Genomic DNA, 27269 nt, shown 5'->3' on the forward strand with positions numbered 1-27269 from the left:
TTTAGAGATGAGGGTCTTGCTCTGGCTCAGGCTGGTCTTGAACCTGTGAGCTCAGGCAGTTGGCAGTTCACCTGCCTTGACCTCCCAAGTGCTGGGATTACAGGCATGAGCCACCACACCCAGCCTATTTGTACTTTTCATTTACAGTAGAACATCCATAGTTGACCACTTTCCTACATTGACCACCTTCTTAGGTTGACCTAATTTTCATAGAGTGGACATGCACCAAATGTACGTATCAGTACAGTAGCCTTGTTTTTTTACGTTGACTACCTATGTGTTGACCATTGTATTACAGTCCTTTGCGTGATCAACTTACAGAGGTTCTACTCTGTCTTTTTTTCTAACTTCATCAGCAGTTCTATTTCAGATGTTTTTTTAAAAAAAAAAAAAACACACATTTCTCATTGATGTGAAAAATTAAACTATTTTGTTCAAAAAAAGTGTATACAAAGACATAACAAGAATAATAGAAGACACACAAAGAGATCCAACTGAATCTTCCAGAAATTAAGAAAAGTGACACAAAATGAAAGGTACATTGATTGCATGGGGTTAATAGCAGATTAAAGATATAGGGGGAAAATCAGTGTACTTGAAGACAGCAGTAGAAACTGTTTAAAATAAAGCAAAGAGTGAGAAAAGGCAAAATGGAAGTGAAGAGCATCAGTGACATGTGGGATGGTGGTTTGGAAGTTCTTTTAGTGATTATCCTAAAAATTGTAACATTTTTTCCCTTATCAAAATCTAATATTCATCCTTTTCTTTTCCCCACTCAGAGGAAATTTGAGATTCTTAGGACATTTATATGTAATTTATATGTATAAGAGTATATCTCTATATATACACACACAGGTATGTATACATATACACATGCCATGCACATTTACACATATGTATGTATTATATAACATCTTTTCATGTGTGCCTTCTGTTCACTGCAGTTTAACACATGTCTCTTAACACTTTTAAAAAAAACTCTTCATCTCTTGCTGTATTTCTGAGTTATCTTGATAATTTACTTTATGCCTGAAGAAAATACCTTTTAGAATCCTATTCTTCCTAGATTTTAGATACGAAATCCCATGCCAATAAGTTCCTGGGCTTGTACTGGGCTTGTACTTCTATGGCTACAAATGTTTTTTATTTGTTTTCAGTTCTAGCACCTGTGAATTTCCCTTTGTTTTGCTGTAGGCTATAGCAAATTTTTAGTTCACATTTCATTCAGCATTTCTGTTTGTTTATGTAGTATGTTTCGGTGGTTAAGAGCACATCTTTGTCAACATTTTGTATTGTTAGTCTCTTGAATTTTTACCATTTTGGTGGATGTGAGGTGGTATGGGAAATGTGGTTTAGTTTCCGTATCCTGGGTAACTAATACTGTTGAGCCCTTATGTTTTGAGCTTTAGCTTAAATTTGTCTTTTTTTAGTATCTTCAGTTTTCTTCTACTTCTCAAAGTGTTTTTTATTGTAGGGTGGGAGTGATTGCTTAACCCTGAAATTTTGATTCTTATTTTCTCTGTTTTTCTCATAGCAGCTTTGTATGACTGTGATCTGCCCCTGTATCTGCCCTACACTGACTTTATCTTTGATTTTTTTCTGTCTTTAATCACCATGAGAATGCTCATTCCCTTCTTTTCTTTCCTTAATGGGCTCAGTAACCTCAAGATTCTTTGTATATAGACTCCAGAGCTAGGTCTGAAACATACTTGAATTTCTTTGCTTATAAGAAATTTGAAGTTACTTAGTAGGGAATAAGGCTGGAGAAATTAGAGCAGTGGTTCTCAACCTGTGGGTTGTGACCCACAGGAACTGTATTGAAGGGCTGCGGCATTAGGAAGGTTGAGAACCACTGGATTAGAGGACCTAGGGTATAACCAGTGCCTATTTATCCATAGTGTATGAATAAATCAGAGATCCAGGTGATTAGGGGAGGGTAGGTGGTACTTGGTTATTGTTACCTTAGTGCTTACTTTGGATTGTCTGGAAATCCTGATAATTGAAAGTTTAAGTAAGTTGTCCAATCACAAATCATTTAAGGTTCAGGGAAAACACTGTTATACTGTGACCTGAGAGGGAAGTGCAGAATCTACACATCTCTTTATGTTTATTAAGAACATGAAAACACTATTTTTTAGCTCAAGCCTTTTAACACTTTGAAAAACCTTCATCTTTGTACTGAGACTGTTAGAGTCTAACTTTGCATGTCTGTGTAGAAAGACTCATATAATTAAATTTTAAGTTTTCACCTAGATTCTTTTTAGTGTGTCAATGCATTGATTCTTTGTTTTTAGGAAATAAGAGTATTTGGAATATTTTCTCACTCAAATACTTCTCTGTTGCAGTGTTTGGCCAGGGCTGGGTTTGAACCTGCCACCTCTGGTATGTGGGGCCGGCGCCCTACTCCTTGAGCCACAGGTGCCACCCCTCACTCAAATAGTTTTAAAAGTTTTTTTGGTAGATGAATCTCTTTAAGAATATCTTTCCAAATGTACTTACTAGGGGTCTGCACTTCAAATAATTTTAAAAACCATTTTCTTTTGAATAATCTGTTGCCTTTTATAAATAATTTTTCAGCAAACATTGAGGAGAATGTGCTACCTTACCATCAAAGAAATGGCTACCATCTCTGAGGATGTGATAATTGTCACAAGCAGGTATGTGAATGGTCAGAATCTAGGATTGGATGTATGTATTTAGTAAAATATTTGCTGTTCTTTGTGAGAAAGCCAATAGGTATTTAAAAGAATATAATATCTTAAATATACTTTTCTAAAATGCAGTTGTCATCTTGTAAAGTTCATCCCCATCTGATAAAGCAGAGAGAGAAGTCACAAAGGATAATACTAATAAATTTTATTACATTCAAATGTTCATGAAAACATAGAAACAGAACTAAAAAGTAAATGGTACGTGTACACTGAAATAAAATATTTTTAACAAATATATCAAAAGGCTAGCATCTATGATATATAAAGAACTCTTACATTATAGACACCCAAGTGGTAATTCATGTGATAACCAATATAAACTATTTGAATATTGTTATTCATTTTCACTGGCAGCCAAAAAAAGTAGATTAAAAATTTAAGAATGAATTGTAGTATTTTTACTCATCAAACTGGCAAGAAAAAAAAGCCCATGAAGCAGCATTAAGTACTTAGAGACATGTTCATATACATAGGAAACAGTAATAAATCGATTTAGTTTTTTTGGAAAATGGTTTGACATCATTGTTTGCATGATCGAAAGGGCTTCCCTTTGACCTAATAATACCACATTTATGGGACTATTCTTAGAAAATAATCACTGTAACAGAGCAAGACTTTTACAATGTTTATTGCAGCGCTGTTTACACTAAGAAAAAGGACAACTTATATGTCTATCATTGTTAAAAAATTAATTAACCATGTAATGTTTGTAAAGTATTTTTAAGTTCTTAGAAATAATTTTAAAACATCTTTAATGACATGAATAAATCCTCATTAAAGTGCTAAGTGGGAATTGACTTCAGACTATGTATTCCATGTAATCTCACTTTTAAATATATTTTATGTATGTATAGAAAAAACACAGGTGGAAATACACTGATTTATTACCAGTGGTTAACTCTAGGTGTTTGGGATTGTAGCTAATATTTATTTTCTTTAAACTTTTGTTAATTTCCAAATGTCCTAGAATGAATTTCTAGTTCTAACATGTATAACAAATGTTATTTTTAAAATAGTTGCCTTCTTTTCACCCCTTTTAAAATATTTATTAAGTCATAAATACGTAAATCATGTATACATTAATGCACTTATAGGGTACAATGTGTGGATTTTATATACAGTTGGGAATGCTTACATCAAACTGGTTAACATAGCCTTCACCTCAATTACTATGTTAAGACATTTATGCTTTATACTTAATAGATTTGATGTGTACCCTTGTAATATGCACCATAGGTGTGGTCCCACTGTTTACCCTCCCTCCATCCAACCTCCTATATAGTTGCCTTCTTAATTACTAGTTGTAACTCATTTAAGTGAATCTAGTTATATATAATCTGGTAAATTTTTGGAGGAGGGTGCTTGTATTTAACCAGCAGTTGTGTCAAATATAGTCTTGATAAAGAAAGTTTTTAGCCAAAAATCACAGCAAAGCAGGTATAAACAATAACTTAAACAAGACAAGAGTTTGTTTTTCCTCATATAACCATAAGTCTAGAGGCACAGAGTGGCAACTGTTGGTTCAGTAACTCAGCAGTGTCAGGGCCAGTGTCTGTTGAATTCTTTTGGACATTCTCCATTATTGCAAAATAGATGCCTGCATTATTGGCAGTGTAACACATTCACAGCAGGAGGGGTACTTGGAAGGGGGCCAGGGAGTGCCGGCACCATCTGCCTCTTTTATCAGGAAGGCAATATCTTTTCCCTAGGCAATTTTTAGATTTCATTTGGCAGAACTGTATAATACTACTATCGTTAGGAGGCCAGGAAAGTGAGTATTTAGCTTTTGTAGCCCAAGTATCAGGGGCAGGCAGGGGAGAAGGGGTTGAAAATGGGTGTTAGATTAGTCAGCTATAGTGCCTGCCACAAGTAAGAAATAGAAAATTGAGTTAGGTTGCTCGATTCACTCAATATTTTAAAATTTTAAAACAAATTAGTCAGTATTGATTGAGAATTTTTTTGTTGGTTTCTTTTAGCTGTTAATACTTCTGTCTGAGTTTTGTTAGGCCACCTTTGATTGTGGTTTACTTCTAGTTCATTTTAAGTGATTAGTCAATGTGGCAGGTAGAATAATGGCCCCTCAAAGATGTCCATGTCCCAATTTCCAGGACCTGTGAATATGTTATATTACATGGCAAAGGGGAATTAAAGTTGCTAAACAGCAGATAAGGAGCTCATCTTGGATTATTCAGGGGAGCCCTTTAAGGAGAAGAGTTTTTAAAAATGGAAGTGAGAGGCAGAAGAAGAGGGTCCATAAAGAGATGTCATGGTAGAGATATATATTGCCGGATTTGGAGATGGAGGAAGAGGACCATGACCAAAGAAACTAATACAGGTGCAATAAAGAACAATTGATTTAGGTACCTGGAAGTGGGATGCTATTGTAACAGATACCTAAAAATGTGGAAGTAGCTTTGGAATTAGGCAGTGAGCATCTGTTGGAGGAATTTTGAGGTATGTGATAGAAAAATCCTAGATTGTGGTAAAAAGCCTGTCAGTAGATATGTGTTAATGATCCTGCTAGACTTGAAAGGACGTGAGGAGCAGGATAGAGAAAACATTTATCACTTTAGAGGATACTTAAATCATTGCTAACAGATTGTTGGTGAAAATACCTACATTAAAGGCACTGTTGGTGGGGTTCAGAGGAAAATGTTGGAAACTGGAGGAAAAGGGATTCTTGTTATGAGGATGGCAGAAAGCTTAACAGAATTGTCTTGTAGTTGTGTGAAAAGCAAGACTTTTAAGCAGTGAACTTGGATCTTTAACTTAGATTTCTAGATAAAACATTGAAGATGTGGCCTAGTTTTGTTTTGCTACCAAAACTAAAATTTGAAAGTAAAGAAATACATTGATGGGAGACCTGTTAAACCAAGACTTATGATTTTGGAATTTCTTAGCCTATCCAAAAGGCAAAGGGTGCTAAAATCAACAGATTCACAGTACAGGAAAATACACTGCAAAGAAAAAAAAATCAAAGGAATCACTATACAACTTTTTGCTGAAGCCTCAGAAAGATCAAAAGGTCAGAGTTTTCACTCATACAAAACAGTGAAGGATCAAGGGGGTGACTCATAAATTCCCTCAGCATCTAAGTAGAAGTCAAAAATAGAGATGGGATATCTAGGCAAGATCTGTGAAGGAGCCTCTTGTCCAATAGATTGAGTCCCTGTACCCTGTATATATTTGACCCACAAGGTTTTTGAGAATCTTACTCTAGCAGAAATACTGCCACCTTGAACTCAAAGGGATAAGACAGGATGAATAGAAAGAAGGGCCCCAGAATTCTATAGGTAGGAAACAGGCTAATCAAACTACTCAGCTTTAAATACATACTAGTTACTCTTTGTGAAAAAGAAAGGATGACTCTGAGGTTGAGTAGAACATGCCTATAGGGTGGAGCTGAAAACTGTACAGAATTCTGCCCAGGCAGAAACCTATTCTAGTTTGCCTGTCTAGATTTCAGAATTGCTCTGGAACAGTGATTTTTTTTCCTTTCATTTGTTCTCTATTTGAATAGGGAATATCTGTAACTATTATTCTATGACCATCCTACCTTATGTTTGGGGAGTGGGAAACTTGTTTTCTGGTTTCATAGCTCTGCAGGTGGAGAGAAATATTGCCATAGGATGGATTGTACAAAGGGGATCACCCATACCTAATTCAAATGATTTTGATAATAAGATTGGGGATCTTTTGAATCAGTGATATTTAGATGAGATTTTGAACTTTGAATTGATGCTGCAGTGTTGAGATATGGGAAGATCTTGAAATGAGTGAATGTATTTTGCATGTGAAATGGACAAAGCCCCACATCACAGTGATTTTAGCCCAGTGAGACTTACGTTGGACTTCTATAGAACTGAAAGTAATAAATTTATATTGTTGTAAGACACTAATTTTGGCAATTTATAACAGCAGGAATGGAAAACTAGTATTTTAGATGAACATTCCGTATATGTAGACAATTTGTTAACTTGGCAAAAAAACATAGCGATTAAGATTAAGAAAACCTGAAGACAGACCCTTTACAAAAGAATGTATACAAATGGCCAATAAGCACAATTTTCTCAACTCCATTAGTCATCACTGAAGTGCAGATTAAAACATTAATGAGGTATTGTACCATACCCTCCTACCCCAGACGGTTATTATAAGAAAGCCTGAGAATGTCAAAATCACGAAACCTACTTGCGTACTCAGTATATAGAACATTTGAAATTCTCATACACTGAAAATAAGAATGTAGAATAATACAATCACCTTAGGAAAAGTTTGGCAATTTCTTATGAAATTAAACATGTACCTGCCCTGTGATCAGTGATAACACTTCTAGGTCTTTACCCAAGGAAAGTGAAAACATACTGCCACAAAAAAGACTGTACAAGAATTTCATAGTAGTTTTATTTGTGATAACCCTAAACTGGAAACAATCCAGAGGCTCCAAATAGGAGAATGGATAAACATATTGTGGTATATTCATGAATGGACTACTATTCAGTAATAAAAAGGGACAGATTGCTGTATTCAAACAGCAACATGAATAAACTTCTAGAACATTGTGTTGTAACAAAAGACTATAATGCTGGATGATTCTATTTTTACAAACTCTTAAGAATAACCCAAACTCATTTGTGATAATGAATCCAGAAGTCTGGTTAGTTGGAGAAAATTGATCAAAATGAGCAAGAGGGAACTTTCTGAGATACTGAAATGTTCAGTATTTTGTTTTAGATAGAGGTTACTGGAGTGATCACAATTGCCAAAACTGATATAACTGAACACTTGAGTTGCCTGTTTTTTATTGTGTTTAAATTATACTCAATTAAAAAAAGTGGAATTTTGATCAGTGGCTTAAGAATGGTCAAGTATATGGACAATCTCATGATACTATTCTATCCATTAATAGAAGGCAGACCCCCTTGTGATGGGACCCACTCAGTGAAAGTCTACATCTGAAGATTGCTTAGAATTCTGGAATTTGAGCCCCGAGGAATGATCCATCACTCACATTAGGAAGCAGTGTGGGAAGTGGGTGTCAGTATGGGATAAGTTACATCCCTAGTTTCTGAAAATAAAACGAACAGTTCATGGACCATGATTAAGGATGAAATAAATGGGTTGTAGAAACTGATATTAGGTAGGCAGTTTTGAAATCAATTCTGGGAGGAATGTGTGCATTTGGGTAGAGGGAGGAAAATACTTCGAGGTTCCTGAAGGGACAGATAAGCCACATTCATTTACTTGGTAAGAAATATAGAAGCTGGAAACAGCTTTTTTATTTGAAGGGTGCAGCTGTGCTTGAATATTTACTTCTGAGAGGTTACTTCCAGGACTTGGCGTAGCACAAGATACTGTTATGTATCTGTAATTATAGTACTATTATAATCTGACATAGCCACTTCTTTTGTGAAATTCCTCTCTCAAAGATCTCTAGTAACCTCTAATTACAGAATCAAGTCCACATTTTACTTGACCTATCTCCCAGTTTTAATGTGATTAAACAATTCCTGGAGTTCTTTCATCTTTGGCTTTCAGAAACCATAGTCCTAAATTTCTTCTCATCTCTGATTATTTTATTATTCTTCAGAAGTAGCTATTTTTCTTTCGCCTGTCATCTAAATATTGGTATTCCCGGGGGTTCATATCAATGTTGCTATTTCCCAAACCCATCATGCTATTTGATACCTTGTATCTTTGTACATATTTCTTCCTGTGCCTAGAATTATTTTATTTGCTTTTCTATATAGTTTAGATATATATCATTATAGATGCTGACTTCCTAATTCTTGACAGATTAGTCATTGTCTCCTCTGTTGTTCTCATAACACTTCGTTTTTAACCTGTTTTAGTATTTGATACATTATTGTAATTATTTGTTTACATGTTTTTCTGCCCTCTGAACTATTAAATCTTTGAGAACAAGAACCATATCTTATGTAACTTTGTATTATTAATAACTGGGGAAGTGCCTTGCACATATTGGATATGCAGTAAAAGTTTATTGCAGAGTTACACAGGATAGTCCCTTTTCTCTCTTCTACAAGCAAGGGGGCTGTAATCATGGAGATTATTTTCCTCTCTACCTCAAGAAAGCACTCACACATAGGCAGACATAAAGAAAGGTAGGTTTAATTGGTGTTAAGAAACTTTTCTGCCTCCTACTTTCCTTCTCTTCCCTTTTTCCTGCCCAGTTTGTAAGCCAATTGCTCTGATTTATTCGGATTAACATTTATTCTCCTTTAAACTGAAATTGTGGCAGACTTTTGAGGAAAGATGATAAAATTATGCCAGTCATACAACTTCCTTCTCTTATGCCTACTGAAATGAGCAATAATGACTAAAAGTGAAAGTGGGAAACTTCTAATATCAGTCAAGATGAAGTAAGGCCACTGCTGGGTATTCCCAGTGATCACACAAAAACCTCTGGACAAAAATACAAAAACAATTACCTGAGGCCTCCAAATAGTAAATAATAGCAAGTGAATTAAGGAGAGAAAAACAATAGCTAATGAATGACCAATGTAGGAACAGTGAGTTCTATATTTAGTTTTCCCCCATATACTCTGGGTTTGACCCAAGGGCAAGCTGAGTAGGGTACTGTGTAGTGAGTGGATGGGGTCAACAAAGACTCAGAGAGAAACTTATCTTGTTTGTTTTTGTTTTTCTCCTTTTCTTTCCTAGTCCTGTCTTGAGGTCAGCACCACCTGAGGAACTGTTATGTGACAGTTGTGTTATAAGCATCTAAAATCCTAGGATAACAACCTGTCCCTTAGAAAAGGGGCTCTTGGCTCAGCGCCTATAGCTCAACTGGCTAAGGCGCCAGCCACATACACCTAAGGTGGTGGGTTCGAATCCCCAGCCCGGACCCGCCAAACAACAATGACAGCTGCAACCAAAAAATAGCTGGGCGTTGTGGCGGGTGCCTGTGGTCCCAGCTACTTGGGAGGCGGAGGCAGGAGACTCGCTTGAGCCCAGGAGTTGGAGGTTGCTGTGAGCTGTAATGCCATGGCACTCTACCCAGGGGGACAGCTTGAGGCTCTGTCTCAAAAAAAAAAAAAAAGAAAAGGGGCTCTTGTTGTGTGAAGAACAGGGTGAATCCATATTATTATTTTTTCCTTCTGTCCTTTCCTACCTCTTCACTCTAAGGGTGAGCTCACTTAGATAGGATTATGTAATATTGCAAGGTGCTAAAACCCTGAGAGGACCTCATATTTTAGGCTAGAAGAACTAGGAAAAGGTATCTCTGATAGTTAAAGAGTATGAGAGAAATGACATGAGGAAAGACTTGCAGGAACAGATACCTTACTGCATGTGTGGAACACACCTAAAGAAGCATAACAGAAGCTTTGAAATATGGATTGATATTGGAACCAACATGCACAGAAAGCCAGATAGAACTTGCAATCTGAAGCTAAGTGGATTGGTTCCTTCCTAAAATAATAGTCAATATTTCCCAGAGGCTTTTAATAGGGCCCAGAGTCTCATGACATAATGTTCAAAATATTATATCGAAGATAACAGTTCGAGGTCAACCATGAAAGTCTGACCAGTTCCCAAGAAAAAAGGTAATTAATAGATGCCAAACCAGAAATGACTGAGTTGTTAGGATTATTAAATATAGGTAACAGCTAGTATATCCATGCTCCATAAAGGTAGATATCTTTGAAATGAATAGCAAGAGAAATTCTCCTCAGTAAACTATATATGAAAAAAGAACAAAATGGAAATTTTAGAAATGGGCAGTGCCTGTGGCTCAAGGAGTAGGGTGCCAGCCCTATATGACAGAAGTAGTGGGTTCAAACCCAGCCCTGGCCAAAAACTGGAACAACAACAACAACAACAAAAAACCCCCGAAAATTTTAGAAATGACAGACTATATTATGTAAAGTAAAAAAATTCAATGACAGATCTCAATGGCAGAATGGAGATGTCAGAGGAAGTGAAGTGGCCAGTAAACGTGAAGATGAGCCAATAGAAATAATCCAAATTTAGAACACAGAGAAAAAAGATTGAAAACAAAAATAAATAGCCCCCACTGGCGTGTGGGACTATATAAAAGGGTCTAATGTTCATGTCATTGAAGTCCTTGAAGGAGAGGAGAAAGGGAGTGTTGCAGAAACAAAAAAATTGAAGGAATATCTGAAAGCTTTAAAATTGAGGGAAAGACACAGATCAAGGAAGTTCAGTGAAACTTACATAAGATAAATTCAAATGAATCCACACCTATACAAATAATGCTAAAAATCCAGGATAGAGGAAAACTGAGAGCAACTAGAGAAATAAGACGTGTTACATACAGAAGAACTTCAATGTAAGTAACTGGATTTTTCATCAGAAAACATAGAAGTCAAAAGACAGTGGAACACCATCATTAAAATACTGAAAGAAAACGGAACTGATAACCCAAAATACTATAACCACCAAAAATACCTGGGAGGAATGAAGGTGAAATAAAGACTTCTTCATACGGAAGTAAACTAAAAATATTAGTCATCAGCAGGCCTACTTGAAAGAAAATTATTAGAGTTTTCAGGCTGAAGAGAAATAATACTAGAGTGATCCCCAGAACAACCACTACAACAACATCTTGGTAGTACTAAAAGAAAACAAGTAAAAAAAATAATTGTGAATCCAGAATTCTGTGTGCACTGAAAATATTTTTCAAAAATGAATATAATATAATTTCAGACATACAACAGCTGAAAGAATTCATCTTTAGTTGAGTCACATGTAAATATAAAAGGAAGTTTTTCCTGCAACAGGAAAATGATACTTAAAGAAAATATGGATCTATGCGAAGGGGTAGAGAGTAGTGGAAACTAAACCTGAGTAGATATGTAGGAGAGCTTTCTTACCATTTGAATCTCTTTAGAAGTTAGCTAACTGCTTAAACATCATAATTCACAGTGGAATTTGTAAAAGTAAAATGTTAGAAAACAATAGTATGAGCCCAAGAGGATAAATGAAACTACTTTTTACTCCTATAAAGCTTTTACTCTGTTCTTTAAGTGTTAATAATAAGACAGTTTGATAAATTAAAGGGATTGGTGGCTCAGCTTGGCACCTATAGCTCAGCAGCTAGGGTGCCAGCCACAGACAGTGAGGCTGAGGTTCAAACTTGTCCTGGGCCAGCTAAACTATAATAACTATAACAACAACAACAAAAATAGCCGGGTGTTGTGGCAGCACCTGTAGTCCTAGCTACTTGGGAGGCTGAGGCAAAAGAATCACTTAAGCCTAAGAGTTTGAGGTTGCTGTGAGCTGTGACATTACAGCACTCTACTGAGGGTGACACAGTGAGACTCTGTCTCAAGAAAAAAGAAAAAAGGTATTGGTGTAGAGAAAGACCTAAATTAATGAAGAGGACAGTCTGATAAATTAAAGATGTGCTTTAAAAGCCCTAAAGCAATCACTAAAATAACCATTGCAGAATTATTAGCTAATATACCAATAAGGAGATAAGCAATCATAAAGTATACACGTTTCAAAAGAAGGAGGAAAAAGAGAACAAAGAAAATGAAATGAATAGAATAGATAAATAGAAGAATAGAAATAACAAGATGTAGGCTTAATGTTAACCATATAAATCACATTAGCACCCCAATTAAAAGGCACAGGTTGTCAGATTGGAATTATTAAAAAAGCCAAATTCAACTATATGCTGCCTATAGGAAATATACTTTAAATAAAAAGAAACAAATAGGTTAGAAATAAAGTATGAAAGAAGGCATACTATGCTAACTCTTACCACAAGGAAGCTATCCTCTTCATATTAATAACAGATAATATAAATTTTGGAATAAATAATTACCAAGGATAAAGAAATCAACCTATCAAGAGGACATGATAACCTAATTGTTTATGTTCTTAGTAACAGAATTTCACAGTGATTTCAAGCAAATCTTATAAAATTGCAAGGAGCAATAGAAAAATACACAATTACAGATGGAAATTTCAGTACTCTCTCAAAAACATAGAACAAATGTACAGAAAAGTTACTAAGGATATGAACAACTTCAACAACAAAAATAAGGCTTTGTTTGCTGATGATGCTGTTTATGTAGGAAATTTGTGGAATCCAACAGAAGCTACAAGAACTAAGAAGTCAGTATAGCAAATCTACAGAACACAAGATCAGAATGCAGAAATCAATTATGTTTCTATATACTCACAAAGAACAGTCATAAATTACAATTTAATACTATTTATTGTAGCCTCAGAATATGAAATACTCTGGGGTAAATCTGATAAAAACATGTAAGGTACTTACACTGAAAACTATAAAACATTGCTGATTGAAGTGAAGTAAGACCTAAATAAAGGGAGAGGTACACTGTGTTTGGAGATTGAATATTGTTCAGATGCTTATTTTCTCCAAATTGATCTATAAATTCAATGCAAGCCCCATCAAAATTCCAGTAGGCCTTCTTATAAAAATTGATAAACTGATTTTAGAATTCATAAGGAAATGCAAAAGATGTAGGATAACCAAAAATAGCTTTGTAAAATTAAAAGACTGGCCTTCTTTCTGTATGGAGCTAGGTAAACAAAAGACCAAAAGCTGATGATAGAGATAGACCCTGAAAAAGAATATGCTATGCATGGCTCACCAGCCTTCAACCTAAACATCACTAGAGGAATTTGAAGACAAGCCTGTGGAGCACTGAGGGTAACCACAGCATAAGAAACCAACCTAATCCAACTCTCAATTAGATTAATTCAAACTCCTTAGCTAAAGACCAAGGAGAAGGAAATGTGCTCTTACTTTAAGGCATGAAAACAATTTACTTGAGTCTCTTTGTGTCCTACAGATGATGTTTTGCTTTCAACAAAAAATTAGGAAGCTTAAGCAAAAAATTAAAAACCTGAATACTATCAAGAGACAAAGCAGTCATCAGAACCAAAGTCGCTTAAATGTATGTGTAGAAAATGTTGACATGGAATTTAAAATAAATATATTTCTACAGAGAACTCAAATTAATCCACATAAAAAGAGCCAACAATCCCACATATCACTGGGCAAGAGACATGAATAGAACCTTTTCTAAGGAATGCAGACAAATGGCTAACAAACATGAAAAAGTGCTCATTGTCCCTAATCATCAGAAAAATGCAAATCAAAACCACTCTGAGATATCACCTAACCCCAATGAGAATAGCCCACATCACAAAGTCTCATAGCTGCAGATATTGGCACAGTTGTGGAGAGATGGGAACGCTTCTACATTGCTGGTGGGACTGCAAACTAATGCAACCTTTTTGGGAGTAAGTATGGAGATACCTCAAAGAACTGAAATTAGACCTCCCATATGATCTTGTAGTCCCATTACTGGGCACCTGCCCAGAAGAAAAAATCCTTTTATCATAAGGACATTTGCACCAGACTGTTTATCAGCTCAGTTTATAATCACCAAAATGTGGAAACCACATAAATGCCCACCAACCCGGGAATGGATTAACAGTTGTGGTGTATGTATACCATGGAATACTATTCAGCCATTAAAACAGATGGAGACTTTACATCTTTTGTATTAACCTGGATTGAGTTGGAACACATTGTTCTTAGTAAAGCATTGCAAGGACAGAGAAGCAAGAATCCAGTGTACTCAATTCTAATATGAAGGCCGTACAAGATCTAATACAAGGTAGAAGATAAGGGAATGAGGGATCGGGGAGAGGGGAAGAGAAAAAGGAATGGGGGGTCCTAGTGTATGGCATTACCTCTTGGGGGCAGTACACAGTCATAAGAGGGACTTTACCTGACAAATGCAATCAGTGTAACATAATTCTTTGTACCCTTAATGAATCCCAAACAATAAAAATAAATAAATAAATATGTTAGATACTTTAATGGAAGTATGGGTAGTCTGCAAGGCCATATGGGTACTTTTCATCAGAAAGATGGAAATGTAAGAAAGACACAAATGGAAATGCTAGAAATTAAAAACACTGCAGCAGAGGTGAAGATTATTATAGACTCAACATGGCCAAGGAAAAAATAAATGTATTCAAAGATGCACCTATAAAAATTAACCAAAAGTGGGATACAGAGAAAGAATGACTTTAAAGAGAACAGTAGCCAGAGCATTTTAAGAGAATAACAAACAGCCTAGCATACTTAGAATTTCAGAAGGAGAAAAAGAGAAGAGTCAAAATAAGTATTAGAGGTAATAATAGCCAGAATTTTTCCCAAACTAATCATACACATAAAACACATATCCAGAAAGTATAGAGAATATCAAGGAGGATGCACACACCCCTAGGCATATCAGTCAAACTTCCAAAAGAAAAACTAGAAGAATTGAATATTTGAAAACTAGAAGAATTCAAATTGAATATTTGAATATTTGAAAACTAGAAGAATTTGAATATTCTCATTAAAAGAAATGATAAATGTTTGAGATAGATGTGCTAATTATCCTGATTAGATCACCTTAAATTGTATGTATAAAAATGTTACTGTATACCCTGTAAATATATACAATAATGTGTCAATTAAAACAAAATTGATTTTTTTTTTTTTTTATAGAGATGGAGTTTCACTTTGTTGCCCTCAGTAGAATGCTGTGGCATCACAGCTCACAGCAACCTTCAGTTCTTGGGCTGAGGTGATTCTATTGCCTCAGCCTCCTGAGTAGCTGGTACTACAGGTGGCCACCACAACGCCTGGCTGTTTTTTGGTTGCAGTTTGGTAGGGGCCGGGTTTGAACCCGCCACCCTCGGTATATGGGGCTGGCACCCTACTTACTCACTGAGCCAAAGGCGCTGCCCCACAAAATTGATTTTTAAAAAAAGAATACGTAGGGTGAATTAAAGAATCCATCGCACCAAACACTTTTATCAACAAAAAGGAAAGATTCACATGTTCCCTTTAAGATGTGAATCTTTCCTTTTTTGTTGATAAAAGTGTTTGGTGTGATGGATTTTCATCTGATCACTGCTTTTTTGAATCTTTCTAAATGTAGAATACAAATATCTTAACACAATAACTGAGAAAATAACATGAAGGCTACGTTAACCAGTTTGATGAAAATATTTCAGATTGTATATAGAACTAGCACACTGTACCCCATGACTGCATTAATGTACACAGCTGTGATTTAATAAAAAAAATTTTAAAAAAGCCAGCTGATTAAAAAAAGGAAAGACTAAAAATGAATGAAGTAAGTTCTTAGCTTAAAATACTAGACAACAATGTAACTCAATAGAAAGAGCAAGTTAGGAAGTAACATAGATAAAAGAAATTAATGAGGAAAAGAATAGAAAGACACATCTAATTAGTAAATCAAAATCTCGTATTTGAAAAAATTAACAAAATAGATAAATCACTGGTAATTGATAACAAAAAAAGGAGAAAAAACAAATATGCAAAATAAGAAATAAGGAGGAAATAATGATTGAAACAGAAGAAATGTAAAAATTGTGTTTTTTTGTTGTTTTTTTGAGACAGTGCCTCACTATGTTGTCTTTGGTAGAGTGCAGTGATGTCACTGCTCACAGCAACCTCAAACTCTTGGCCTTAAGTGATTCTCTTGCCTCAGCTTCCCAAGAACTGGGACTGATGTGCCTGCCACAACGCCCTGCTATGTTTTTGTTGCAGTTGACATTGTTTAGCTGACCCGGGCTAGGTTTGAACCTGCCAGCCTGGGTGTATGTGGCTGGCGCCCTACCCACTGAGCTATAGGTGCCGCCTCATAAAAATTAAGACAAATTTACAGACTTCTTTAAAATTGTCTTCACTGCTTTTCATGATTGTACTTTAAGTATTAAGCAATGCAATCAGATAATCTGAGTAACCAATTTGAAACAGTGAATTAACAAAGAATTAAAACTTTTTTTTACGATGTGATAGAATACCTGGATGTTCAAGATAATCAATGATAAAATGAACTCAACAATAAAACAATTTAGTGGAGGAGGATGATGTAAACTTAACATCTAAAGATCAGTAGTATTCATATGAACAAACAACAGAGAAGATGTAATGGCAGTAGAACCTCATTTACAACAACCACCAAAGAGATTAAATGCTTAAGAATAAACGACAAGCTTGGTAGCTTAAACAATCAACCTGGTGGCTTAAAACAACACAGATTTTTCTTTTATACTTCTAGAGGCTAGAATAAGTTTTACTGGGCTGGGGTCAGAGGTTTGCAGAGAGCTGATTCCTTCTGGAAGCTCTAGGGGAAAGTCTGTTTTCTTCCCTGTAGCATTTAAAGACTGCCTGCATTCCTAGAATTCTAACTCTTTCATTCCATCATTACAAACTCTTGCTTCATGCCCTGTCTCCTGCTTCCTGTATCAAATCTTCCTTAGACTTGTTCTTATAAAGATACTTGTGATTACATTTAAGGTCTGCTCAAATAATCTGTCATAACCTCCCAATCTCAGTATTTAATCACGTCTGTAAAGTACCTTTTGCCATATAAGGTGAATTTACCTTGATATCTTTGGGGGCTATTATTTAGGTTATTACAGTCTTCCCTCTGGATCCCAAAGGTTTACCTCCATCCTATATGCAAAATACATTTCCTATATTATAGTATCTTCCAAAGTATAACCTGTTACATCAACATCAAAATCTCATTAAATATCATAGCTCAAAAGTATCAAATGGCATCCTCTAAAACATACAAATCCATGATAGGTGAGTTTCTGGTATGATTCATCCTGGGGCAGAATTCTTCTTCCATCTATGGACCTGTGTAGCTAGAAATCAAGTTTTGTACTCCCAAAGTACAGTGGAAGTACAGGCATGGAATAATTATATACATTTTCATTCCAAAAGGGAGAAAATGGAAGGAAAGAAAGGAGTTACCAATATGAGAAACAGTTTTGAATCTAATCAGACAAATTCTTTAGGTTTCAAGGTTTGGAAATAATCCTTCATGACTGTGAGCTCTACTCTGTGGTCCCAGAGGCTTGTATATGTATTGCATATGGCTGCTTTTGTGCTATAACAGCAAAACTGAGTAGCTGTGAGATCATACAACCTATAAAGTCTAAAATATTTACTAGATTGTCTTCTGTCAGAATATACTTGTTGAAGGCCATACTCTTTGTCTCTTTTGCTCACTAAAGTATCCTTAGTGTCTAGAAAAGTGGTTGACAGGTGATAATCACTCATTGAAATGCAAAACAAAAAGATTAAAGCAATTTAATAGCAGTGAGAGGGTAAACCTTTAGAGATTGCTGAATTAGAAACCCAATTTATAGATAAAATATTCAAGAATAAAAGAGAAGAAAACTTTCCTGACATATGAAGAAAGAAATCCACATGTTAAAATAGCATACTGTATTCCAACAAAAATTGTAACAGAATGACTAACACCAAGATGCATCTTGGTTAATTTGTTATATGTACTATGGAGAGAAACAAAGACTTTTGGTAGTAAAAGCTAGTCATTTAAAAGTGAGAAAAACTGAGTCTGGCTTCAGCTATTCACAGTAGTTTTCAGTATCAGAAAAGAATAGGGGTCATGTCTGCAAAGTTTAAGAAAAAGAGCATGAGATCCAGGAATGATGAAGCTAAGCAGGTGGTCATTCAAATACTTGAACAAGGAAATAAGCAGACTCCAGGTGTAAAAGAATTCTAGAACCATAACACCTATGAGTTTTTTTTTTTTTTTTTTTTGAGACAGAGTCTCACTTTGTTACCCTCACCCTCTATAGAGTACTGTGGCGCCATAGCTCCCAGCAACCTCAAACTCTTGGGCTCAAGCAATTCTCTTGCCAGAGCCTCCTGAGTAGCTGGGACTACAGGTGCCCGCCACAACACCTGACCATTTTTAGACAGTGTTGTACTTGCTCAGGTTGGTCTTGAACCTATGAGCTCAGGCAATCCACCTTCCTCGGCTTCCCAGAGTGCTAGGATTACAGGTGTGAGCTCCATGGCCTTGCATAGCTTTTTTTAAAAAAATGATATTAAAAATTCAAGTTGTGGTAGGAAATGAGTTAGCAGTGAGTATTGAACTTATTCAATCATAGAAGTAGGATTAAACCACTGTGAGATGTGTGATTAAAGATAGAATATAAATGTTATAATCTATGATAATGCAAGAAGAATGATAAAAATTGAGAGATGGGGGCAGATGAAAAAGGAGAGAGTTTATGTGTAATAATTTTCTTAGCCTTCATAGCTTAACTATTTTGTCTAAAGTTTTATGGGTAGCCACAAAAAGAACTAAAGCTAGAATACTACGTATGAATCTTCCACATTTCAGAAAGAAAACACATACACTTAGCAAAACAAAATACAACTATAGCTGGATTGTCCATTAAGTTAGGCCATTAGCTATATACACCTACTTTAATGATAATGAACTCAAGTAGAATTGAGTATCAGTTCATTAGTGAAGCTAGCTACTTTGCCAGGTGAAGCTTGTGGCTACTGTATTGAATGATGAGAAGCATTTCCATCATTGCAGAAAGCTTTGTTGGATATCTCTGCCACATAGGAAACAAAGGAAATATTCAAAATAGATATGTAACAGAAAACAAATGGACAGAATTAGCACCCAACATTACCTCTTTGAAAGAAATACAGGTCAGATGTGGTGGTGGCTCAGGCCTGTGAACCTGGCACTCTGGGAGGCTGAGGCAGGAGGATCACTTGAGATCAGGAATTTAAGACCAGCTAGAGCAACAGTGAGACCCTATCTCTACAGAAAAATACAAAAATTTTACCTGGGCATACTGGCACACACGTGTAATCCCAGTTGATTAGGAGGCTGAGGCAAGAAGATCACTTGAGCTGAGGAGTTTGAAGTTGCAGTGAGCTATGATGGTGTACTCTAGCCATAGGGACAGTGTGAGACTTTGTCTCAAACATGAAATGAAATGAAATGAAATTTTAAAATACAGATTTAAATTATCCTTGTTTGTAGATGTTATGATCTTATATCTAGGGAAACCATGAAAAAGCTATTAGAACTCATAAACAAATTCAGCAAAGTTGCAGGATACAAAATCAACACACAAAAATTAATAGCATTTGTATAGGGTAACAGTAAACAATCTAAGAAAGAAACCAAGAAAGTAATACCGTTTATAAGAGCTATAAATGAAATACCTAGGAATAAACTTAACCAAAGAAGTGAAAGATCTCTATAATGAAAACTATAAAACATCAATGAAAAACTTGAAGCGGTCACAAAAAAATAGAATGATATTCCATGCTTATGGATTGGGAGAATCAATGTTGGTAAAATGTCCATGCTACTCAAAGCAGTTTATAAATTCAGTGCAATCCTCATCAGTGTCATCCTGATGACATTCTTCACTGAAAAAGACAAAATAATCCTAAAAGTTACATGGTACCACAAAGGATCCAGAAGAGCCAGAGCCATCCTGAGCAAAAAGAAAAAAAAAATCCGGAGGAGTCACATTATCTGACGGAGTCACATTATCTGACTTCAGATTATACTACACAGCTATTGTAACTAAAACAGCATGATATTGGCATAAAAACAGACACATAGACTAGTGGAACAGAATAGAGAACCCAGAAATAAAGCAACACATCTCTAGTGAACTTAGAACAAAAGTGCCAAGAACATATAAGGGGGAAATAACAGTCTCTTCAATAAATGGTGCTGGGAAAACTGGACATTTATATGCAGAAGAATGAAACTAGATCCTTTTCTCTTACCGTGTACAAAAGGCAAATCAAAGTGGATTAAAGACTTAAATTTAAGACTTCAAACTGTGAAACTACTAGAAGAAAACATTGGGAAAAATTTTTAAGAGACTGGTGTAGGCAAGAACTTCCTAAATAATACTCCCAAAGTATAGGAGACCAAAGCAAAATTCAACAAAATGGGCTAGTGTCAAACTGAAAAGCTTCTGCACATAAAAGGAAATAATCAACCAACTGAAGAGACAGTCTACAGAATGGGAGAAGATATTTGCAAACTACCCACATGACAAAGTACTTTAATAACAAGATATACATATAGATAAGGAGCTCTAACAACTCAATAGAAAAAAAAATAATCCAATTAAAGGCATCTGAGTAGACATTTCTCCAAAGAAGACATATATACAGCCAACAGGTATGTGAAAAAATGCCCAACATCATTAGTCATCAGAGAAATGCAAATCAAAACTACAATGAGATATCGTCTTACCCCACTTAAAATAAAAGGCAGTGACAAATGACTAGTAAGACTGTAGAGAAAGGAGAATCCTTGAACACTGTTAGCAGAAAGGTAAATTAGTGCAACCACTATAAAGAGTGGTATGGAGGTGCCTCAAAAAAAAAAAAACTGCAAAAAATCAAAAAACAAAAATAGAACTGTCATGTGAACCGGCAATCCCACTGTTGAGTATCTATCATCAGGAGGGGAATTCAGTATATTGAAAAGGTGTCTGCACTCGCATGTTTATTGAAGCACTATTCACAATAGCTAAGATTTGGAATCAACCTAAGTATCTATCATTGCATAAACAGATAAAGAAATTGTGGTTTATATACACGATGGAATATATAGCCACAAAAAGGAGAAATCCTGCCATTTGCAACAACATGGATGGAACTAGAGAACATGATGTTAAGAACAATAAACCCAGCACAGAAAAACAAATCTTGAACATTGTCGTTCATGTGTGAGAGCTAAATATTAAAAATAATTGATCTTCAAGTAGACAGAAAGTAGAATGATGGTTACCAAAGGGTGGGAAGGATAGCATGGTGTAAAGAGGATGGGGATAAAGTGGGAATGGTTAATGAGTGTGTCACTGGTATAAAAGTTCTTACATTGCAGAAAGGAATTTCAGGATACACACACAATTGAGTGATTGTGGCAGATTTATTGGGCATAAGCAGAAAGTTATAGAAAAGGCTATACAGAAGCAAAAATATGCTCTGAGAAAAAGGAGCAGACAGGCTTGAAAGAACAGCTGCCCCAACCCCCAAGTATTTGCTGTTTTTATTTGTTGAACTCAAAGAAGGGTGGTGGGTGGAAGTGTTCATTCCATCCAACTTTAGTTCTTACTCATAGTTCCCCTGTTTTTCTCAAGGTGGGGAATTTAACCAACAATGTTATTTTATTATAATAGTGATATAATGAAGGAAGGGTCACTTTGTACCTGTGCAGTGATAGGAAATTAATGGCTCCTTCTCAGGTCTGTTTGTTATAGCTGGCTGACTAACTTTTCCATTCCCTCTTGCCTTGTTCATCCCGAACTGACTATGTACTCTAACCGGTACAAACATATTGTTAGATAGTCAGATAGAGTGAAATAGTACAACTAAGTGACTCTAAAGAACAGTGAGTTAGGCTATACCTTAAAATGTCTAAAAGGGTAGAATTGGAATATTCCTAACACAAAGAAATGATAAATGCGTGAGGTGATGGATACTAATTATGCTGATTGAATGAACTCATATTGTATGCCTGTATTAAAACATCACATGTATCCTGTAAAGATTATAAGGTACATAAACTATTATGTACCCATAATTATTAAAAATAAGAATGGATGAAAATATGAAAGGCAAACACTACTGAAAGGAAGCTTGGGTCATGGTATTAATATCAAAAAATTGAATTCTATACAAAAAGTTTGTTTTTGTTTTTTGCTTTTTGAGACAGTCTATGTCACCCTCAGTAGAGTGATGTGGCATCACAGCTCACAGCAACCTCTCTTGGGCTTAAGTTATTGACTTGTCTCAGCCTCCCAAGTAGCTGGGACTATAGGCACCTACCACAACTCCCAGCTATTTTTTGTTGCATTTGTCATTGTTGTTCAGCTGACCTAGGCTGGTTTTGGACCCGCCAGTTGTCTTGTGGCTGATGCCATAACCGCTGTGCTATGGATGCCACGCCTGCAAAGAGTTTTGAATGAGACAAAAAAGAGCACTTTATCAATACCCAAAATAGAGAGTAACTGTCATGAATTATTGTTTGTTAATGCAGCATCAAAGTACATAAACCAAAAACCAAAAAATGCTTATGTAAACACAAATTATCAGTTCATGTTATAAAAAAAGGAAGAACCTTAGCATATAAAGCATATAAATACTATACTTTATAAAGATTAATTAATACTTAAGAAAACCACATCTTTATAATAGAAAAGTCACCTTTACAAGTGTTTATAAAACACAAAGTATTCAATATTCATCCCCTGAAAACTCCTTAATTCCAGTAAGTGTATATATAGTAGAGACTATATTCTTTCATTACAATGCAGTTAAACTTTATCTGATATATGTAGGTATTATATTATTTGTTTTTATAGATTAGAAAAGGAAACAATACCTAGATATATCAAAATGGAAAAAAAAAGTCTCACTTTTTGGGTCACTATATAATTGAAAATTGAAATCACAGAGTATTTTTTAAATCTAATGATTAAAACCTGTGATTTCAACTAAAGCTGTGCTTAGAGGAAAATTAATAGCCATTAGCACTTAAATTACTAAATGAGTGCATTATTCAGGGTTCCCAACTGTGGCAGGTTTATATGCAGTTCACAGATTGTCTTGGAAGTCCAGAGAACCAAGCTAGTGTTTTAGAGAACCAGAAAGAGTGCATCAGGGGAAAATGCCCACAGTGCAGAACTTTTTTAAGCAATATACTCTTGCCACGATCACCTACCAAAGTTCCACAATAGCCATGCCAGAAAAAGCAACTATTTCTGTCTTAAGAGCTTATTTCCCTACTTACTGCCTATGTCTGTAAAGTCACACTTGGTTATGTCTGCTTAGGAAAGCTTAGGTATATATCTGTATCCTAGCCATAGAGAGTATAGCAAGTTTGGGTCTTAATTTTCCAGCCAGAAAAGAAAAGCAAACAGAAGGGGGCTAGTTGGACTATATTTTCAATGTTCCAACCCACAGCATCTGCTATAGTGATAATATAATAAAAACAAATGAATTAGGTGTACTGCTTATGAAGTTGTAAAAAATTATAAAATAAACCCAAGGAAAGTATAAGGGAAAGAGTAATAAAAATAAAGCATAAATTAGTAGACAATAATATGGAAAAACAGTAATTTTGATCAAATGCGAGTATTTTTTAAACAAAGCTAAAATAAAGTAATCTGATTCAGAAAAAAATCACAAAATTGGAACAGAGGAGAAATAATGATAAATATGGAGAAAATTCAAACCATTATCATGTGAATATTTTGTAGTGTTTTTCTGTGAAAATACAAATTATCAAAACTGACCCCAGAAAAAATAAAAAACCCAAGTACACAATTGAGTTTTCTTAAACTTTTTACTTATAAAAATAGTACTGGTCAGAAAACTGCAGAACAGTATTACAACAAAATTCATCACCATAAAGGTGGCTGATCTCATGAATTATTTTGTATGAGGAATTCTTCTCATGTCCCTTTCTTATATTAGTAGGTTAAAGGAAAAAACCACATGATTATTTTTAAATGTCTAAAAAGTATTTGTCAGAATTTAATACTTGATATTTTTTAAAAAATTTGAATAAAAAAAAGGGGCTGTGGCTCAAGGGAGTAGGGCACCGGCCCCATATGTCAGAGGTAGTGGGTTCAAACCCAGCCCTGGCCAAAAAAGAAAAAAGAAAAAGAAAAATTTTTTTGAGAAGTAAGAGGGTGTACGTAATTCGACACAAAAGAAAAGTATATCTTAAACCCAAAACTAGCATTATAGTTAATGGGGAACATTCCCATTAAATCAGGAACAAGATAAAATGCCCAATATTACCACTGTTTTACAAATATTAGCTAATTGCAGGTGGAAAGAAATAAGAATATAATATTGGAAAAGAAGTGACAAAATTTAATATGATTGCACTCACATAATATGCCAGATTGTCTATATTTAAATCTGTCCCTGTTACTTTTTAGGTAAGTTATTAACTATCCTGTGCTTGGTTTCCTCATCTGTAAAAAAGGGACAATACTGATCGCCTTATGGGGATTTTGAGATTAAATGAATGTTTTTTCCTATATTTAAACATTGTGCCTGAATATATAATGAAAGAAAAGGTCCAGTTTATAATGGCATATAAAAATGATGAAATACTGAAAAGCAAACTTAAGAAATGTATAGCGCCCATCTGAAGAAAAAACTATTGACGGGCATCAAAGAATGTTAACCTTTGTTAGCCTGTGTATAAATGCAGGGCACTTCCAAACAAAATGTTAGTAGAATATTGACATGTGTTTCAAATCTCATCTGAAATAGTCTATGTCTGTGGCAACATTTTGATAAAAATTTTTGAGGGGGAACCTGGTCTCTAGATACAAAAAAATGTATAATGATATAGTAATAAAATGAATTCGTATTGAAAGGGGAAAAAATGGAATAATGTAACAGAAAGTTCAGAAAAGACCCAAATTCATATATAAATTTAGCATATAAAAGGTAACATTTCCATTCATTACAAAAATCTGGTCATATAAAAAGATATTTTCAATCAATGCAAAAATAAAATAGAATCATTAAGTTAAAAATTAACTGAATGTTTTACTGGGAGACTGTTGAGGATTATCCATTTCCCCAACATTCCCCCAACATTCTTTTAATGCAGTATTTAGCAATCATTAATGATGCATATCTGAATTTATTACTGAATATTTTGAAAGGTATTATTATATGAATGAATTACTTTTATAATTGAAAAATTTATTTACAACTTTTTCCTCCTGCTTGTCCTAAGAGAGTGAGTCAGGGTTGCAGACCATTTGGGATTATGTGAGAGGAGTTATGGAAGGGGAGAAATTGATAGTTTGTGGGTAGTATAAGTACGTGGAGAGCAAGAGAAGGGAGGCGAAAAGGTTAACTTCCTTAAAGTATGACATTCTGTTGCCCAGTCCACACTCCTCTGCCTGTTTGTGAACCTCAGCAGAAAAATGTGAAGCCATTTATGATTATCATTTTAGAAAGCTATTCCTAAAAAAGAGAGATACCTAATGAGTTAATAATTTTTGTTAATTTCTTATAAAAGTTATGTCTAATCTAATGGGTCTTAGGATTTGGGGAGATACCAGCCTAGGGCTCTCTATACCATTGTCTTATTTTATTTTTATTTTCAAGTTCCCAGATGCTATTAAGACCTCATTTTATTTTTTATGCCAATTACCAGTATCTAAAATTGTGGGGTTTTAGAGATTTGATTATTTTCTATATCCTATAAGATGTAAGTTCCATAAAGGCAAAGACTTTGTTTTGTGTATCATTCACTGTATTCTTAAGATTTAGGAAGGTCTTCTACTTAATAGTTTTGGCATTTATACAAAGAATATACTCTGTAAATATTTGTTGAATCAGTAGCTGCATTTAGAAAATTATGAAGACAATTGGAAATTAGCTTTTGTACTAATATGGGTGGACTCCATAAGAAAGAAGGTTTTAATTGATTTCATCTAAACTAATTTGGTTTTTCTTAGTCTGACTAAGGACATGACTGGAAAGGAGGATGTGTACCGAGGCCCAGCCATCAGGGCTCTCTGCAGAATCACTGATGTAAGTTCTTTTTGTTTTACTGAGTTATCAAAAGGAAGACTATGTTTATCTGCAGGTGGCTGTATAGATTTAATCTGATTTCAGGAATCTTCAGTATAAGAGAAACATGATCACCAGAAAGACTTTTGTGGTTCCAGACCTTCCTCCCCGTACCCCCCCTCCCCCTGATTTTTTTCCTTTTAGTCCATTTTGTCTGTGTATTTGCTCTCATGACTTTGTTATAGTCAGGGCACATTACTTGCAAGAAGTAAAAACTCACTCAAGTTTAACTCAATAATAATATAAGAAATTAGCTTTATTATAAGACACAAATCTCTCAGAATTTCAGGTAAAGTTTACAGCCAGACATCAGAATAAAAAATAGGGCCATTCTAAGGAACTCGGCAGCAAGATTTCTAAGATAATTGCTGTGGTGATTCATTATTTGCCAAATTCAGGCCCCCTCCTTCAAATATCTAAAAGAATCTGATTAGCCACTAGTAAGCCAGTAGTTGTATTCAAATGAGTCCAAGTCAGGTGTTTAACTTGATCCAGTCCATTGTATCTGGAAGGCTGAGGTCATCTAGTATGTTAGACAGTCCCTTTCTGGAAACTGAATAGGAAATGTTGAAATGAAGGGCAGGCCAGGTATTCCTGAGCAAATTGAATAACAAGCATGGCAGGGTGGCACATGCCTATTGTCCCCACTACTCAGGAGACCAGGAGTTGAGTACAGCCTGGGCAACATAGCAAGACCCTGTCTCTAAAATAACAATAACAATAATAATAGTTGTATATCCATGCTTGGGTACATTTTATGTGTGTGTTTGCAGGCTTAAGTTTTAAAGGTTGAACAGGGTCAAACTGCAAATTTAGTAAATCAAGTTTCTAGAAAATGTACCAGAAATGGCTTAATATTTTTTTGCTGCTTTGCTGTTTTGTTGTCATTTTTGTTTTTAGCATTAAATTGGTAGCATAAGACTTAACCATGCCAGTGCCAGCAATATAATTCTCTTTTTGTCTGAATATTGACCTCAGTCTGTTATAGGCATATTTATCTGTCACAACCTTGCCAGAGCTAACCTTTTTCCCAGTTAAAATTGAAATAAACTCTACTTCTTCTT

The 27269-nt window shown here is 35.1% G+C and overlaps 1 protein-coding gene across 3 annotated transcripts in view; it reads left to right on the forward strand.

The window, feature by feature from the left end:
* Nucleotides 1-27269, forward strand: part of LOC100959858 (coatomer subunit gamma-2) — a 112761-nt gene that overhangs the window by 27101 nt on the left and 58391 nt on the right. For all 3 annotated transcript variants that reach the window (XM_003791614.2, XM_023514223.1, XM_023514224.1), the window contains 2 exons: nt 2578-2657; nt 26091-26166. In XM_003791614.2, coding sequence (XP_003791662.1) covers nt 2578-2657; nt 26091-26166 — 156 coding nt within the window. The remainder of the gene's footprint in view (nt 1-2577; nt 2658-26090; nt 26167-27269) is intronic.

This window comes from Otolemur garnettii, unplaced genomic scaffold, assembly GCF_000181295.1.
Source record: "Otolemur garnettii isolate 467f Iridium unplaced genomic scaffold, OtoGar3 scaffold00049, whole genome shotgun sequence".
Classification (NCBI taxonomy): domain Eukaryota; kingdom Metazoa; phylum Chordata; class Mammalia; order Primates; family Galagidae; genus Otolemur; species Otolemur garnettii.